General features: G+C 37.4%; 2 protein-coding genes across 26 annotated transcripts in view; both read left to right on the forward strand.

Moving 5' to 3' along the window:
* Positions 1-20,431, forward strand: part of LOC131438950 (potassium voltage-gated channel subfamily KQT member 1) — an 892,435-nt gene that overhangs the window by 321,689 nt on the left and 550,315 nt on the right. The window lies entirely within an intron of this gene.
* Positions 2,887-4,745, forward strand: LOC131438953 (uncharacterized). The gene is made up of 2 exons (XM_058609394.1): positions 2,887-3,076; positions 3,139-4,745. Exons 1-2 carry the CDS (start codon positions 2,910-2,912, stop codon positions 4,616-4,618), a joined length of 1,647 nt encoding a protein of 548 aa, XP_058465377.1. The 5' UTR covers positions 2,887-2,909; the 3' UTR covers positions 4,619-4,745.

Genomic DNA, 20,431 nt, shown 5'->3' on the forward strand with positions numbered 1-20,431 from the left:
GCCTGGATAGCCGAAATCGGTTTGTTTGATTGTCTACTGGTAATGGCTACCGATAGGAGTAGTTTAGAGGCCAACTAAAGCTACGATCAGACTAGCCAGTTTATCTGTCACAGTTTGTCTGCCACAGACAAGTATTTTTTCGGCAGTTTATATTTGGTCTGGCAATGTGATCACACTATTCACAGTTAAATGACTGCAACAGTCAAGTTTGACTGCCGTCAGTCAATATTTTGACAGTTGTTATGTTTGACTGCGGCAGACTTTTTGAGTATGTCTGTATTGTGATTACATTGATCAGACAAATAAAACTGGTTACATACTTAAATATAGGAAGTGGGCTGTTTATTGCAGTTTTTCTGCACACAGTGATCACATTGGAAGAAAGTTTGTGGGGCTGAGAACTTTTCACGGAATATCGCATTATGATAAAATATCGATCTGGTCTCACAAAAGGAAGTTCGTTGCGTTGTTACTTGGTGTGTTGTGTTTGGAAGTAATTTAAGAAGGAATATAAATGTGTTTCGTTTTTTTTCCTTTTTTATTAATATAAAAAATAGATATAGAAATCGCTTAAACTTTAGAAAAACTTTCCGAGACCCGGAGGCGCATTGTGGATTGATTATTATTTCAGAAAATCTCAAATACTGAACTTTTCCCCATTTTAAAAAAATATAAAACCGAAGCTCATCGATGTAGCTAAAAATTATTTATGATCCAGGAATGCAGTGAGCTTGTTTTTGTTAAAATGAAACGTTTATTTTGAATGAGAAAATTAAAAAAAATATTCGAAATAGTGACCATTTTTTTTGGCAATTTGTGGATACCTTGCCAATCAGACATTCAATTTTCGACTTCTTCGTAGGAATTGAAATGGTGCAAAGTCAACGCGTGGCTATTCGATAAAAACAAATGGTAGTCATTTCTTTTAAGTTCACATTTGTTTTCCTTCCTTTTTTCATTTCTGTATGATTTACATTTCAAGTGGTTCTATAATAAAATATTTCATCTTTGTTACAGTTCTTTGGTTCTGTTTCTTATTTCCTATCAGTATCTTGGTTTTCACTGATTTAGTGACGTTTGATACAAATAGTAGTCGGAAATAAATGAATACGACGGTGAGGGGGAAGCTCCCAGTCAAGTGCTTTGATTGTATCCTTCCTGAACTTTGAACTGATTTTGATCATTATCATTTATCAGTATAAATTCCCTTTGGGGCCGAGTTCAGACTTTAACAGATCCACAATTTTATTACCAAACGCTTTGCAATCAATTCAATAATCGAACTAATGAACGAACGATAAGCTATTGGAAACTCGGTAAATATTTACAAAACCTAGAAAAAAATGCAAATAAGTAAATTTCAGCAGTTTTTAATTTGGCTACCTAATACTTTTTTCATTATTTCATTATTTAATTTTTCATAATTATTTCATCCAAGTACAAAGCAAAACGTTCCAGTACTATGCTTCTGGAGATCCATTGCACTCAATCGTGAAGGGAAATTCGGAAAATTCAGTAGTAATTTCTATTTAGAATTCTACGAAATATGCGATAAGCTTCATTATTTTGACCGAAAATGACGACATTAACAACGCGGGTCGGTGAGAAGTTAGTACACGTGGTTGAGAGATAGAAGTGGGGTCTAATACTCGTTAATCGATTTCGATCGATTTTAAGTACTTTATTGTAAAACAAACAATATTTGTGTATAGAACTAAAGAGCCGCAGCATCATATCCAAAGAGCCTTGGGCTATCCTGATTCCTGGCCTCCTGTTACTGAAATAGTATACTCAAAAATGGAACTCACTCACTTTTCGTAGAGGTCGCTTGACCGATATTCACAAATTTAGGTTCAAATAAAAGGCCAAAACTCCTGAGTTTCTGGAGCTTTGCGCGGATGCAAGTATTTAAAATTTCATTTCTGCCTTTTCTAAAATTATAAGTATTAAAAAATTAAATCTTCGTTTAAAGTACGATGGCCGAATCACATAAAATCCTATAAAGTTTACTAAAATCAATGCAGTTTGTAAGTCATGTTAACAGATAGTCATTTGAACCGACTTCATTTACACGGTTGCAGAAGTACCTGCAATAGCAAAACTGTTACATTTTGTTGCTTGTTGGTTGTGCTAATTGATTTTTTTTGTTTTCTTTCAAAAAGCAATAAAATTTATTTCGAAGAATACCACAGAATGTGAGAATATGCGTAATACGAGAAAGCCATCAATACACTAGGTGGATTAAAACAGGTTTTTTATTACTATCTGGTTTCTACACATTAGAAAATAATTGATCGCGAAACCAACCCTCTTGGGGAAAACCACGTGTACTCACTTCTCACACTAGTGCTGGAACGTTTTACTTTGTGTTTGGATGTAATAAACAAGTTTTTGGTTGTCATAGAATCTGTGGCAGACAACTTCTGCACAACAGTTTCAGAAACAGTCAAATTTGTCTGTACCGTCATCAACTGCTTGTCTGTCGACTATGATCACACTGTGATTACATTGTTACAGATAATCTGCCCACTTTGACTGCGTACAAATGGACAGTCAAGCCGATTTTGACTGCTTGCAGACAACTGCGAACCGATTACACTACACTCCAGTGCAGATAAACTGGATAATGTAATCGTAGCTTTATTCAGTTTCGATATGACTCGCAGCCTTCATTTTCTATTCTTGAAGCTCTCATTCGGCTCCTTCTATGATTGCGTGTATGAAAATTAAGGGTGTTGGATGTAAAAAACAAAGCAAGATGCAAATATTGGAGTGCAGAATGCTTCATGAAACTTTGTGAAGCGCCAAAATAATCAATATTCTGGCAGAACTGTGTTCAGTCATTGAAGCCAACGGGCATCGGACAGTTTTACCCCGTCGCACTCGATGTTTTGCTTTGCTCACCGACGATGACCCCAGTGCCATGTTATCGGCAGGGGAATTCCCAAACGGCTTGCACACAGCGAATTCCCCGACCGGCTACGATCACTTCCAGTTGCAGCCTCAGTGTGAAAGGACGGTCTCGTGTGGGGAGCAGTCGCAAAATGGAAAAAGTGTTTGTGTTAATAAGCTTGTGGTAACGGTCGTAGAAATTTTCGTTTAAGTCTACTTTTGATAAACAGATCTGCACTTTTTTAGGATACTGTTCGAGGTGGTTACAGTTTCGGCCGGAGTGACAATCGATTGCGAGGGTCAAATCAATTGCAGAGTGCTGGGTCAAAACCAACAAGATATACAAGCAGCATTGAGCAAATATCCCTCTGCCAAGCAAGTTGATCTTCACGGTAATTTGCTGGAATCATTTGATGCGCTTACGCTGCAGAGCCTGACCGGACTGCAGGTTTTAAACCTGTCGTATAACTTGCTACAAGAGGATGTGCTTAGAAGTATTAGAAATTTGCAGTTGAAAACCGTCGATCTGACGTACAATCAACTGACAGTTGTTAGTGTACCATCTTCGGTGACGACATTCATCGCAAAACGTAACAAGCTTCATCACATAGTTATACCGTCGAACAATGCTCTCTTGGAACTGCATCTACCGATGAATCAGTTGGAAAGTTTGAATGAGCTGAAAAACATTAGAAATTTAGTTTCCCTGGATCTCTCTTGCAACCGCATCAGAGCACTTGATCTTGGAATCCTGTCGCAAGTTCCTTCTTTGGCAACCCTGAACTTGGCCAACAATTTCATCAACGTTCTATCGTTAAACGTTAAGCTGCCCAATCTGAGACACCTGGATCTGTCCAACAACATACTAACTGTGATGGATGGTGCGTTCAGTAATATACCAAAACTAACGGAATTACATCTGCAAAATAACAAGATCGTTATGGCGATTGATATTAGACAGCAACATCAGAATTTGAAATTTGCCGATTTGACCGGTAACGACTGGTACTGCAAAAGTCTAGAAGCGTTTTTAACGTTGAACCCGCAGGCGACATTCAGTCGAGACTCAGCATCGTGTCCGAGCGGTAATTTCAAAAATGTGTGTTGCTCGTATGCATTATCGCCATTCGCAGATCGTCTGATTCAGTATCGCTGGCAGAAATTCAAGGCCCTTGAAACCGGAACTGGCCACCGGCAGTCCGGAGTTAGCTGTGCGGAGCTGAAACCATCACCGTGCGACGGAGACGATGGTCTAGTGTACAAAGTTGCAACTTCCGAAGCGAACGATGCTCAGTCCATTTCTCGTTCGAAGCAACAACAGCTGGAGGATGATATTCGAAGACATCAAAATCAACTGAGAATAGCAGAGAATCGTTACTCCTCGCTTCACAGAGACGTCATGGGACTTAGTAGTTCAGTGAAAGATTTGGAAGGTTTTATCAGCACTGAATACGAAATTGCTGGCCTTCAGGGAGAGGGTGAAACGAGTAATCAACTTCGGAATATTTTTCAACGGTACGATGAGCAATATAATCAGTTTAAGGCAGATATAAACGCAGAGGAGCGAACTACCGGTAGTAAACAGATTGAGATAACTGCGGTAGAGAGCCAGCTACAAGAACTCGAGGAGCGGAAACAAAGGCTACTCAATGACATCGGTGAACGGAACAGAACTGTGACCGGTTACTTGCAACAGATCGATGGTCTCAATAAACGGATAGGTTAGATTGAGTTCATGATTGGTGCAAGTGACACGTTCCTGTGAAATTTTATAACTATTTGTAAGTGAATAAAAGGAATAGAAAAATAAAATCAAAGGCGAGTACTATTTATGCTCAATTTAACAAAAAATTATCGGGAGCGGGTCATTTCGTCGAAAGTCGTTTCACCGAAAAGGTTATTTCGCCGGAAGGGTAATTTCGTTCACATCGGAAGCGACGACCTGTAACCGCCTCGTTTACCCGGTCTATTCAAAGCTAGGTTTCTTCACTTCAGTTAGGTCCGAACGAGCGATAGCGAAGTCGGATAGGACACGAGCAAAACGATGTGGCGATACCGCATTCGACTTTTTTTTTCATTTGCACTCAGTTATCGGGAAATACCGCAAACATGTGCCTGGTGGATACTCTGATAAAGTCATCAAGTTTTCTGGGCAATTCCGCTCTGAACATTACGAAATAACAATAAAATAAAACTACAAGGATCAGCCCCATTCGAGCCATTGATGTGGAACAAGGCAACCAAAATTTCTAATGATCTACAATCAAACAGTTCAATCAATCGTCACATTTTTGAATACGCAATTGCTCGAGAGTCTGCTTAGATTGATCTTGAGAAGTTACCAACACCGAAGATTGTTTGTTTTGATTTGTATTTGTTTTATAGCCGACGAAATTACCCCAATATCCCAAATGTATGCAATTATATCTTTGTACATACTTGCGGTACGGATTTCAATATTTAAACTTCTCTTCGCCAAGCTTGTGTTCAAGTTTTGTATGCAAGCAATAATTTTTATAGTGTAAAGTTTCTCTTTCATTCTGCGATTTCAGTTGAACTTTTTCCCATTATCAACCGAGCTCATCTTATATAGATTAGAAATTATTCTTAAGCACTCAAAACTTATCCTGGGGTAGTAGTGAATTTCTCAGGCAAAACGACATAACATGGAATTTCATCCAAGTTTGCATGACACAAGATCAGAGCATACCAATACTTGAAGCTTTAGTCCCATAAAACCACTATTTGTCTTGCTGTCTAGCAACAACCTACCTCTGGCATGTTACGCGTAGGACTGAAACGTTAGCTATAATTTCGCTTCTATTTAAAGATTCGCGTGCTTCCAACAGCTTCGCTTTTTTTTCGATTGACCAATCAGAGAGAGTCTTTCCTTTTGATATATCGCTCACTCCTTCAAAACCGTGGCAGGGAAATCTGGTATGCCGAAGATATTTAGACACTGCTCGCTACTAATCAAAATTTCAATCATTTATAATTGAATGTACGTGGCTTGATACATTCAAATCGAAACTTAGAAATATTTCCAATCAAATGATGAAATAATATTAATAATTGATACAAAAAAGACTGAGTTGTAAGTGTTTAAAACCTGACCACATTTCTGCGTGTATTATTCCTTCAGTTTCTGATTTGCTTCCCTATATAGAAAATAAAGATATGTTCCACATCAAAAAAAAGAATGTACAAAAATCATTCACGTCTTTCAGAATTATTACAGAAGTACGCTTGTAGTTCAACAAAACGGGAGTAAATATTATCATTTTTTATTTGTCTTTATTTCAAATCAATCACGATATGACGACTATTGAAGAATTCGACGAAATTACCCTTTCGGCGAAACGGCTTTCGGCGAAATGACATTCGGCGATATGGTTTTCGGTGAAATGACCCTGATTCGAATCATCTCAATGCGAAACATAAACTGTTAGCGACTATGTAAATCAATTTCGAATTATGGTGAGTGAGTGATTACTTGGAGACAGTATAAATTTATTGTTTCATCGCCAAATACATGGAAATTGGTTAACTTGTTTTTCTCAGAGTACATGCATGCGGTTTTTCCATGGCAAAAGAAGTGTATGGAACTGGTCATAGTTGAGGTGCGATTCAAAACTGTTGAAAAATTTATTAGTGTTCAGGAGGGGTGTAGTTCGAGGGGTCCTGGTCCTTCTCGAATTCTGAAACAGAAACAAAAAAAAGCGGGTGGGTAATGTCAGAGACATAACCGGACGATGTGAATACGAATAAAATGGATGGTTCAGTTGCTTTGATGTTAAAAAATCTGAATTCTGGACCTGGAACTGAATATTGGACTTGAATTCTAAAGCTCAATTTTGATGCTAGATTCTGGAACTGAATTCTGGATCTGGATTGTAGAGCTAATCACATGGACATGGATTCCGATCTGCAGTAGAAAACTCAGTAGAGTTTAGCTAAAAATCTTTAGAACCAATGCACAGTGGTCCAAAAGCGCAATTTCACGCTCTTAATTGATAACTCATTAAAAACGTGGGTTTCGAGGTACAGTATCTTCAGAAAAGTTGTTCAGAATAATAGATGTTATCTTTTGGCGAATTTTATTTATGTAATTATTCCCCCTCAAAGTGAGATAAGAATTTTATTTCAGCTCAACGCCAACATAGGGGCTAAGTTACTTCGCTAAAGTTGTACAGAAAGTTATTTCAAACAAGTTTGCTGAAGGTACTATTCTCGTAACTTGGGTGTAATTCATGATATAATGTATTTTCTGAAAAGAGTGTCCAAAAACCAGTTTTTGTAAGAAAACATATATATTTTCAATTTATATGAGTTTTTCATGTTATACAAAGTTTTCATCTTTAAAAACTACACAATTTTCTCAAACATACTGTGCTGCTATCATTTCAGTTTAATGAAATAGAACCATTTTTCATGTTTTTACCTTTTTTTATGAATATAAAAAACTGGTATAGAATTCGCTCAAACTTTAGAAAAATTTTCCGAGGCCCGGAGGGCCGAATGTCATATACCAATCGATTCAGCTCAACAAACTGAACAAATGTCCGTGTGTGTGTGTATGTGTGTGTGTGTGTCTGTATGTGTGTTGTCAACTAAGAGGTCGAGATCTCAGAGATGGCTGGACCGATTTTGATCAAACTAGTCGCAAATGAAAGGTCTCCCCGTCACCCAGAACGCTATTGAATAGTTTTGAGATCGGATGTTTACTTTTTGAGTTATACGAAGTTTTTTGCCAATATCTGTCACATTTGACCTTGAAAACAGAATATATTTTCAGACTTAGATTCGGCACGGTAATACCTATCCAACAAGCCATAGATTGTTAAAATCCGTCTGTTTTTAACGGAGATATCGAAATTTTTGTGTAAGCGACTTTTTCCCCAATTCCAGCAGTAGAAGTTTTGAGCGCTCTCTGGCAAAGAAATGCTTGGGAGCAACATAAAACACGATTTTTTATACTGTTACATACATTTGTTTCTAAGTACCCAAAAGACTGTGCACAGCATGATATTTTGCCTCAGACCGATTTTAGCACGGATCGTTTTTGGCAACATAATCGTTCGAATATGACATATGTAAAATAGATGATGGCAGCATTTTCGAGTTGATAGCATTTCCATAATTATATTGATTTAAACTACTCACAGCAATAAATGCTGCAAGAACATAACACCCATATACCATTCGAATCAGTTCGTCTAAATCAACAAATGCATGTGTGACAAATAATTTCACTCAATTTTCTAGGAGAGGACTCAACTATTTTCTACAAACTCAGATTCATATGAAAAGTCGTATGCTCCCAAACAAGGTTCCTGAATTATGCTTGGATCCGACTTCTGGTTCCGGAACTACAGGATGATATGGAAATCTGAGAATCATCTAAGATTCAAAGGAAAAGTTTTATGATCCTATCACACATCTTGCTTTTTATGCAAATTTTCCGGTTTAGGGTACTCGAGGTGATTAATATAAAAATGATTTTTCACATAAATTAATCAGGTTTATCGGGTTTGCAGATTTGGATAGTTCAGTTTTAGTGGTATTCAGTTTTCGAGTTGGATTTACTTCGCACTACGATTTTTCAAAAATGTCTACACTGATTTTCAAACATTTTGAAACAAATGTAAACTATACAGCTACTCAGGAGAATTTATCTGACTTCGACTACACCGATTTTCGAATTCTGGTTCCAGTATCGAATCGTTTCTCAAAGCTCAATCGTTTCCTCAAAAAAGCCAAATCGACAAAGACAAAATTATTAACTGTAGCTTAATACGCTCAACTCTAGAGTATGCATCATTTTTACCTTCGAGACATTCAATGCCTTGAATCAATCCAACGCAAATTCGTCCGTTTTGAACTTCGTCGTCTTTCGTGGACCTTCCGAGCTACGAAGATCGTTGCAAGCTGATTGACCTAGATTTGCTCTCTGTTCGATGTGACGTCTGTAAGGTCATTTTTGTCACCGATTTCGTATAGACTGTTCAGATCTTCTACAATTGTTAGTCATCGCCGTACTACTCGTTTCCAACCATTTCTTAGAATAATCTCATCTAGAACTAACTACGGTTATTACGAACCTTTAATAATTGCTCCAATGTATTTTACCTTCATCATTCTCGTAATGCTCTAAAAAGCTGTTTCTCAGTTATCTGTCTCGATAGGTTCTAGTAACTAGAATACTATATTTAGTATTAGTTTCCTCTCATCATTTTATAATTTCTAAGTTTTAGTTTTAAGTTGTTATGTATTATGTATTATTTGGATCATTCTAATCTGTTGATGCAAAAGATGAGGAGGTTTTATGCCTGTTGGAGAGAAAGTTTTAACTAAACTAGCTCCACTGGGCTTTTCCCTGCTCCACAATTACAGAATGATTAATTTTTAAAATTCAAACGGATATAGAAGATGACAACCCCGAAAATCTTTAAAGTTGGACTCAAAACTATTGCAATTTATTCGTCATATGGCCATACGAATCGGTTTGGGTTATACTGGTTTCTGAATACCGGTTCTGGAAGTACCAAAAATAATCGTAAACTAATTGTACCGTAAACCGATTGTCACACTCTTAGATTCAAATTCGATCCGATTTGCAGTTTCGCTATTGCAGAGCAATGAGTGATTAAAATCTCAAATTGCCGCTTAGAACGACGGTCATTAAAATAATGAAATGAGAACTAAAACACCGAAGAATATTCATGCAAAAACACATGCGGTTTGATAAAAAAAAAAGGTATCATCTCACTGCTAGGTGGATTAGGCACGTTTTTTTTATAAAATTCTAACTTGTCAAAAAGGTGCAGATGAGGCTACTTACATATTAAAATACTTCAAAAGAGCTTTCATACCGTGGTTGAATTACTCGTCTGCAGGCGAGATATGTTCTTTTCTAATATCCTTGTCCTTGACATTTGCAATGATAAGCTTCATTGTATATCAGATCTGATTTCAGTATATATTCGTTACCATGGAAACTCTCACAATAAAAGGTTTTTATGGACATCGAAGTCTACAAATAGAAAAGTTTAGTAATAATTACAGACGTTTTTTGAAAGTGAGATAAGAAGCCACGACTTTGAAAAAAGGCAATCATCATGTCGAATTACGTTATGTCATTTTGTGGTAAATTTTTCTATAGGAAAGCTTTGCGGATATATATCCACTATTTATCAATTGAAGTGGATATCGATAAACGCTTGCTATATTGTACTGTTCACAATGATTGAGAAGTTTTTTTCGTACAGATTTCAAGAGTACTATACACGCAAGCAATCCAGATCACTTACGAATCGGGAAAACATGAATTGGTAATTAGTTTCTTTGGATCTTTTGGTTACAAATATTCGTCCAAGAAGAATCTGTCAAACGATGCTAAGAGTCTTTTAGCTGGTTAAGAACATTACAAAAACTGGTTTTTGGACACCCTTTTCAGAAAATACATTATATCATGAATTACACTCAAGTTGCGGGAATAGTACTATCAGCAAACATGTTTGAAATAACTTTCTGCACAACTTTTTCGAAGTAACTTAGCCCCTATGTTGGCCCTGAGCTAAAATAAATTTTTTATCTCACTTTTAGGGGGATTAATCACATAAATAAAACTTACCAAAAGATGGCGTCTATTTTTCTGAACAACTTTTCTGAAGATACTGTACCTCGAAAACCACGTTTTTAATGAGTTTTCAATTAAGAGCGTGAAATTGCGCTTTTGACCCACTGTGCAATGTTCTAACTATTTCCGGAATTCAGTTCTGAAATGCATTCCTGAATCCAGATTCAGAATTCAGTTCAAAATCCAGGTCTAGAATTCGGTTCTAAAATTCAGTTCCACAAATGTAATTGAATTCACTTGTGGAACTGAATTTTGGAACCAAATTCTAGACCTGCATTTCCGAACTGAATTATGAATCTAGATTCAGGACTGCACTTTAAAACTGAATTCTGGAAATACAACAGAATTTTAGACCTAAGTTCTGGTCCTGGATTTCGGTTCCAGAACTTCAAGTTCAGGTTAGTTAGGTTTCCAGAGTTCAAGTCTAGAATCAAGACCTCTGTTCTCAATATCGGTTCAAAAATTCAAGCTCAGAATCAAGTTCTGAAATATGTTTTCAGTTCTAGAATTCTGGAACTTGATTCTGGCCTTGGATTCTGAACGAGGATGTGAATTTCCGATCAGGGCTGTGGAAATGAAAACCGAAAATCTGGTCAAGGATTCTGAAACTGAGTTTTGGAACAAAAATCTAGGATTGAATTCTGGTCTGAACTGAGCGAGTCAACCACGCAGGGTAGAACGAATGAAGCTTCTAAACTTATTAAACATTTTAGAAAACTTTAATTTCGAATTATTTTTGGTTATTTCATACCATTGAAAATTATATCACAAATTGCTGATCACATTACCGATGACGTTGAACGAAAAATAAGTTGATATGTCAAATAAAACAAGAGATTATTACTTATCACTCGCCCGCATGTTAAATTTGGAAATGATGTTCCATAGTAAAGTAAGACGCATTCAAAGACGTCAAAAAATGTTTGATACGAAACGTTCCTAGTATTTCGTGTTGAAAATTATTTTTGTACAAGATACAGTTTCCTAGTTATAGCGATTTAAAGAAACTGGATACAAAAAAACTCATTCGCCTTGTTAAAATCAGTGTTGATTGCCTGTCGGTCTTTCTATCCGCATAAAACAAATTGTTTTCCACACTGAAGACGTGTGCACAGCTTCATCCAAATCGGAGAAAATCAATTCTGATTTTGTCGCCTTTTCGGACAGATCGTACTCACAATACAAATTGCTCTTCTACAATACCGTTATAAATTATGCAAATTTCTCGTTAACATTCAAAACAAATCTTAGGAAAAACATCACACTCCTACTCGAACTCATCAAACCATTTGATAATTTGGTCCTCCTTCTTGCTGTACAAAAAAGAACCCGTACCTTCGATACCTAATGGCCGACGGCTGCCAGTTCAACAAACAGCACTCACTGTTATTAGGTTAGATCAAACAACCGTGCGCGCAAAAAGAAAATAGAAAATGAAAACAAACGTCGGTGGAGGGGGCCAGCGCGGGCAAGATTTCCAAGTGGCCTTCCATTCATTCCGGTGCGGCAGTCCCACAATGCAGCCGATGCCTTTGCCACGTTTCCCGGCAGGTGTTAATGGGAAAATCAATAAAAATGAAATTAGACCTCGCGGGAACTTACCATCCGGGACAGGACTCCGGTCTACGGTACAACGTTTACTGCCGTCTTCCAGGATATCTGCTGCCACTGGATAAAGACGTTGGACGTTGGTTCGATGTGCTGCGGGTGGAATCCTTGCACCGGTGAACGAAACAATAAAAGCAAAAATGGAAATTTGTAGTACACACAGCCATCATTGTGTTTGCTTGCAGTAACAGACAGAAGTACGACGGCATAAAGAAATGTGCGCCAAGTTCCAGCGAACAAAAGAAACCCAGAGATCACTTTGCCACGGTTTCCGCGAAACAGAGTTTCTTTGGATGGAATTTCTAGTATATTTACCGTGCACGATTGTTTGTTTTGCTAAGTGCTGAATTGGACAAAGGCAAACATTTAAGAACTTTTTGATTTTATGCGAGATTGATGCCACTTGATTCAAATATAGTTTTGATTGTAGTCAAATAAGCTAACATTTCCCGGCTGCTATGATGTGGTGTGGTAGTAGAACGTCTAGTACAATTTCTAGTAGATTGGCTTTTCAGAATTTGCATATAATTTATTTTAAAGGGACTTCAATCTATAGGGCGCTGGTCTTACAAGCCAGTTGTCGTATGTTCGAGCTCCGATTTGGAAGGATTCGTAGTGTCAGTAGGATCGTAGTACTTGCCATGCAATGATTTTGATTGCTAAGAATCGAAGTCTTAACGACACAACAACACCTATTTTCGGGGATTTGTGCCTTGTACTAATCGATCAACCTTGTATAAAAGCGCAAGAGTCTCGCAACAATGACCCATCCTTCATTCATCCAGAATTCGCTGGAGAGCTTGTCGTATTGAGTTAAATTGAGCTCTCTATTCGTGGAAATCGAAAGTTTTGCAATCAGTTCGTGCTCGCATCTCACCCGACACAGTCGAAAATTGCTTACGGTCGAGACGATAGAAACAAAGACAATACAGTGTAGTGAACAATAGACTGTACGAAATGGGCAAATACGATTTAACAAAGCCTGAAACTTGTATTGATTTCAAGCGCTGCAAAGTTAGATCAGTAGCAACCGAAATTGAAATTTTACTTAAGGAACGAATGCATCTAAACGTTAATGATGTAAGTGAAATTCAATTCAACAAGGCATCTAACTGTGTGTACATTATGTTCAAACGTGAAAGAGATGCAATTGCTTTCGCTTCGGATAACAACAAGGTGCACAGTGTTGATCATGATAATGTTAAATATAAAATCCCTGTGTACTTGGTGGACAATGCCATAGAAGTACGCGTGCATGACCTTCCCCCGCAGACCAGCGAGGAGTATGTTCGTGAATGTATGTCGCAGTACGGTGAAGTTCTTTCCATCGAAAGGGAAGTATGGCGGAATTTTTTTCCGGGTATCCGGAATGGCGTGCGAGTAGTACGTATGCAACTACGTAAAGCAATTCCATCTTACATCATTTGTGATCAAGACGGGATACATCCGTGTAAAACGCTGATTACGTATGAAAATCATCTGGTTACATGTCAGTTTTGTGGACAACCTGCCCACTACGGCAAACCTTGCACTGAAACTGCGAAAACGACATCTTCAACCAAGGACAAGGTCAACCATTCAACAACGGAAACTAGTGAGCGCAGTACTCCTGTTGCACCATCCAACCAACCAGCAACTGCAATAAATGCACAACAAGGCGCGTCTACAGCAACTAACAACGAACCCAAGACTGCGAAAAACGAAGAAAAAACGGAAACCAACAGCGATACCACCAATGCGGCAATGGATGACGAGACGAGCCATGAGCAAAGTTTCCCTCAATCACCGCAAGCTCCTCTTCCCCTAGAAAAAGGGTGATAACGAGATGCAATGATAAAAAAATTATTTTATCTAATAAAAACATGGCTCAATCGGCCACGTAAAGCTTGCACGCAAATTGGTATGAATGAAAAATTTAAAAAAAGTGTTTCGATACTGAAGACTTGTAATTTATATTTATTTGCTACAAGTTATCGTGAAAGCGTGGACCTCAATCTAGTTGCGTTGTTAATTCAGTAAAAACCGAAGATTAAACTCCGCATCGTAATAAATTAATAGATTATTTTAATGTCATTATTTTTCATTTATTTCATATCGATTGTATTCCAAGCAAGAATAATAATGCTTTTAGATTTTAATTCGGGGAGAGTTTTCGGTTACCGGCACCCTTTTCTTTTAAGCTTATAACTTATGACTAAGTGCACATTATGCGGATATATATACCTCATCGGAAAGCTAAGGTACCTAGCTAACAACTGAATAAGAAACAAAGTTGATTCAATCGATTGAAAAAACTTTATTATCAATTTAGTGAAGTGATGAACTTTGGCCATTTCGAAAAAGGTGTTCGGTTACCGGCACCCGAAGAAATTTCGCTTAAAATGGAAAAATATAAGTAAAAACTGCAGTTATTTGAAGAAAAAACGGAATTTATTCTTTTCGAAATCGTTTTGAACAAAAGTCTTCATTATCTGATTGTGACTTCGCATTGGCTCTCTTGGCTGACGATTCGGATGGTGGCACCTTTGGTGTTGATTAGGCCGATCTTCGACGTTTTCTCTTAGTCGGAGCATCTGCTATATGAACAGCTAGATGTTTGTCCAAAACTTTGGCTTGCTTTATCTCGGCAGCAGCCTGCATATCACTGAAATTTTTTCACGATTTATCGAAAAAAATGGGGTGCCGGTAACCGAACAACTTGGGGTGCCGGTAACCAAATTCGATAGACATTTTAAAAATGACAAAACAAATCTTTGATTGCGAAAATTTTGATAGCATCCGGTATTGAATCACGAAATAGATCGATTTCGCATCATAAATATTCAATCCACTCACCTTTCCGATTGATGCTCTTCAATTTATGATACTATAGAAAAAGTCAGAAAAAACTTTGTGTTGATATTCACGCAATTAGAATTTGTTTGCAAACGCAATTAGAATTTGTTTTGAACGCAGCAAAAAGTACAAGCTGTTTGCTGTTTGCTGGTTGCTTCGGTATTCAGCACAAAAACAACCTGCTACTATTACACACACACACACACACACACACACACACACACACACACACACACACACACACACACACACACACACACACACACACACACACACACACACACACACACACACACACACACACACACACACACACACACACACACACACACACACACACACACACACACACACACACACACACACACACACAGAAACACACACATACACACACAAGCACACACAAAACACATACACACACAAACACACACACACATGACATTTGTCGGAATGTCGGTATCTGCTTTGTGTCAAAAGTTACGGTGGGGTGCCGGCAACCGAACACCTTCCCCTATAATTTACTGGGGGACTCCAGCCCACTTCGTATCGCAATAATGTTAGATTAGATGTAAAAACTCAAAACTTCTTCCAACCAAATTTACGGATTATTGAAACAAAAGTTATTATAATGCTCAACAAGAGTGGTTCCCAACCTTTTTAATTCGTGGACAACAGGTTTTTTTTCTCATTTTTTTTTGTAAAAATATATAAAACCGATGGTTTGCCGATACGCGTTCAGGCAACATACAATTGTCCATGTGAAAAAACTCCAAATTCACGCCATCTAACGATTGCCCTTGAGCTTTATTCATGGACGAGAAATTTATATTTAAATTCGAATGGCATGTCAGTAAGTATCATTGGAATGCGAGGAATAAAAACTTTTTTTGTTGAATTTGCAATCGAAACGGTTGTCTCAACATTTTTCAACTTTGAACCTTTCAACTTGAAACTTCTTTTTCTGTACTTGATTCTGTACTTTTTGCAATTGCTCCTATACTTTCTGTATTTTCTGTACAGGTTTCTGAAACTTTTGTATTTTGTTTTGTATGGCTCCTGTATTATCTGTACCTGTTCTTGCACTCTCTGCACTTGTTCCAGTACTTTTTGTTATTGTTTCTCACATTTCTGTACTTGTTCTTGTACTTTCTGAATTTTTTTCTGTTTTTCTGTATTTGACCAGTATTTTTTTGCACTTAATGTACCTGTCCCTGCACCTTCTACACTAGTGCCTGTGTATTCTGCACTTGTTCCTTTTATTTCCGCACCTGTAGCTGTCCCAGTGAACTTTGCACTGCTCAAAAATTAATTTAATGTAAAATGGATGGAAATAATTTTGAGAACTCACAAAACCAGAATAATCCAACAACCTATGAAAAGGTGTGAGTCAGAAGACCGTGACCATGATTACTCGCAACAGGCGAAGTAGAATGGTATATGTATCTTCGCACTTCGAAGCACATTTTTCAAGCTCGCATTTTCAAGGTCTTAAAATGACCCAAACGAAATACATGCGAAAGTCAAAACAGTTTGTGAGCAAGTAGATGAATCGTTTCAGAGAGACGAAAAATTGTACGGAACTGTTCATTTCCATTTCAACGCAAATAATTTGAAATTTCGAAGTACTCTTCAAAAACCGATGTTGAGAAAAAAAATATGCCCAAAAACCGTATCAAATGGGATGGTATAATTTGGATCGTATTTATAATCGTGAAAGACAAGTAATAACATGGAAGAAGAAAAAATACCAAATAAAACTTTTCTCAGAGCTAGTCGGAAATTGATAAGTTGAATGAAATTAAATTAAAATAGAGTAATCAGATGTTAAACGTTGGAAAAATATGTTAACTGAAGGAAAAAAGAAACTCCTGCAATTGTCGCCATTTACGACATGGAAGCAGAAACCTAGTGGATCTATTCTTGGTTCATTTTTTTCCGCCGGATTCCACACGGCATTTAGGCTGGTACTGTCCGGAGAGAGCTAATAGGTACTATCAATCTCCTGGTGGACCTCAGCCCCTACATAAATGGAGGTTTTGGTGTAGTTGATAAAGTATTGTTTGATTTCATTTGAATCTTTTGATGGCTGCTCCCGGGAACGCGTATCAAATCTTGAATCAAAAACCAAAATGGTCGATAGTCAATGGCATTTGTTATGTTTTTTTTTATACTCCGCCTTTGCATAAAGAATTTTACAACCTTGACCTGTAACTTTGAAACCTGAAATTGGATACAGGTAAATTAAGGTGACATTTTGTGGGACACGATTTCCTGTCATTGAATCGTCCAGTACACCAAGGATTTTGAAGTACTGAAATGCTAAAATTTCACTTGAACTGCTACCTTCTGATGAGTCGAAAACGAAACATAAAAAGGCGTGACGCTCCCTGCTAGTTCTAATTACTCGCTCAGTACTTTCACAACCTTAATCTCCGTTGCCCTTTTAAATATGAATATGCTTGCTATCTAAGTAATAACTAGCTAATTGACTAGCCGTAAACAAACCAAAAGACACATTATTGCACCAACGCAACTCGCTAATGACTCCTTTTCACCTAATTGTAAGCAAATGGCCTCTGTCACTGAACAATTATTGATTGATGTTTTCATTTTCTTTGCAGGTACGTATTCTTATCGTTAGGCAAACAGGTAAATTAATTCTATACATAAAATAATTAGGTATTATTAGGATATTAAGTTTTGGTTGGTAGGAAAAATACATGGTGTTAACATATTAACAGGGAAAACATAGTGAATACGTTACTTTTGAATCTTTTTTTGTTCAATCAAAACATATCATTCTGTCAAGCTTAGATCGATTGTTAACATTCACTACTGGATATTTATTACTGACCTCACAATAATCTACTAAGTGGAAACACTCGATCAATTGTGTCAGAATTTATGAACAGAGCATTACCATCACCATGAGCGGGACAAATTTGCATCGAGCAGCTGAAAGCTCATTACGCCATCATTATCATTTATTCTACTCGATGCCGGCCCACTAAGCAACTTGACAAAATGGTATAAATGTTACTTTCGTTGGCCTTTTCCAATCCAGTTGGAGCCCCTAAGTGTATGCCAGAAACCTTGAATTTTTATGGGTGTTTATTGTTTTCATTTTCTGCCGTTGATCCCTCCGGGTTGAGTTACAATTCGCTGGTTCCTATGGAAATTCCGCACGAAGAGTCGCCTCATGCCGACGTACTGGAAAAAATACTGAAAAATATAATTCTGATACGAACTAAAAAAAGGCGAGTGAATAATGTTAGCGACAAACCATACTTATGCGAAATGATGGCATTTTAATTTCAAATATATTCGTTTTATTGCACGTAAATCTTGAAATTAAAGAGAAATAATGTTCATATACTCCGAACGAAACTCACACACTTTTTTCTGAGATAATTTTGCCTATTTTCACAAACTTAGATTCAAATCAAAGTTTTCATGGTCCCCAATCAAATTCCAAAATTTCATTCGGATACGACTTCCAATTCCGGAGTGACAGGGTGGAATGTGTTAAAAATGTTGTACCGTCACTTAAAGTGCAAAATGAAACACGTGAATAAAATTCAAAACTGAGCTCGAAGCAGTTCCGATTCGTAGGACAGATTCGTTTCTGGCTATACGAATCGATTTTGGCAATAGCCGTCTCCGTATTCCGGTTCCGGAAGTTCCAAAAATAATGGTGAAAAGTGTAGGAAGAATCTCGTTCGTTTCTAAATTTTGTCCTGAACCGACTTCTGGCTCTTACAGTTAGTTACAGGGTGATGAGTGTTTTGAAATTTCAAGCTGTCGTTTCGAGCGACGATGCCAAAAAAATCATAATAATCATAAACTCTTACATGGTTAAGTGATATCGTCAAAGTTTGAAAATTTGCCATTTATGAGAACGAGATTCATGTCCAGTGTATTACATATGCGGAACAGTAGTTTCAAAATTGTGTTTTTCTTTCATTTGCCATTCGCGGTTTTCAGTGCAAATCGCATACTGTGCAGTGTCGATATTCAACCGAAGCTTTGAGAGTCGACTATGACAGAAAAAGGTTTCACAATGACATTTACCTGTTGGTGCTCGGTTCTGTAGTAGTTTTGGTTATTAAAGAGGTTTTGGGGTGTAGTTTCTTCGATTTATCATATTTTAGTCACTTTTTATCGTCGTCTCTCTTCGTTTGCTTTGGATGCGGGTATTTATGAATGAGACAGTAAAAAATGAATGTGAGGCTGTTGAATTGGACCCTTTCATTGATAATGCGTGATAATTTTAAGCTCTGTTAAGTAGACAAAATTAGTTACGTATTCTTGCGTAATTTTTCCCTTAAGTACTTAAGTAAGTAGTTTTGTCGTGAATACGACTTACTTTACTATGGGGCGCCTTTTCAAAATTTACCCTCTGAGAGAGTGATAAGTTTTTGATCGTGAATATCTCCTGTTATATCTAACGAATCAACATAATTCTTGCTACATGCCATCGGAAATATGATCACAATTTTATGATAAAACTTTCAGTTGTGTGACATATTCTTAAATAGTTCACAATGAAACTTTTCTGAAATGTTTGGTATAAACGAGTATCAAAGAGGATAATTCATATGGCGCGTTTGCCTTTCTCGTATTTTGAAAGCTCATAGCTCAGTGATCTGTAGAAGGATTTATATAATCTAACTACCATTAGAATCGAAAATCTTCAACTTGAACGTGTATCACAACAATATTGAAGTTTTTCAATAGTACACTATTGAAAAACCTGTTTGATTTAACCCATGACAGCACCAGCCAATCAGAACGCGAGATGTCTGTATCTATACAAGAGCATCCATATAAAAGTTGAATGGTTCACTTTTCCTATCATTTGCTGAGCAATTCTTCCCGAAACAAGACACACGACAGCAACATCGAGGACCTGTCGTCTCATTGTTTCCCGATATGAATGCACGAGACACCGTCAGCACAATGACACCGAAAAAGGCAGCCAAAAAGTCCAGCAAGGCCCATTGCCGAAACAAGACACACACGAGAACCATCTCAGATCTCAATATTTCCTACCAAAAGATTCATCAAGATGGGAGTTAAAATAATTTGCACCGTCACTAACACATTGAATTACGAACGGCAATGCGAAAGCGAAAGTGATGATTTTGAACACATCTTTATACTAGTTTACAAATATGTCGTGCGAAACAGATTTGCCACAGATCAATATGTATTTTTGTCGCGATTACTTTAGTATGCGGCCGAAAACAAAAATTGTTAGAACAAATGTTTCCACTTGATTTGCGCATTCTACTTTCCAGGCGTATCAGAACTGGCTAAACTTAAAGCAATTCTAAATATTTCTTTATCACAGTGATGTGGTCATCCTGAAAAGGACGGGGTTTTCAACGGATGGCCAGCTGCAGATGGCGAGGGATGATTTTCGTTTTCGTTGTCATGGGCAGCGTTACCGGTCAA

The sequence above is a fragment of the Malaya genurostris genome, chromosome 3 (assembly GCF_030247185.1).
Source record: "Malaya genurostris strain Urasoe2022 chromosome 3, Malgen_1.1, whole genome shotgun sequence".
Lineage (NCBI taxonomy): Eukaryota > Metazoa > Arthropoda > Insecta > Diptera > Culicidae > Malaya > Malaya genurostris.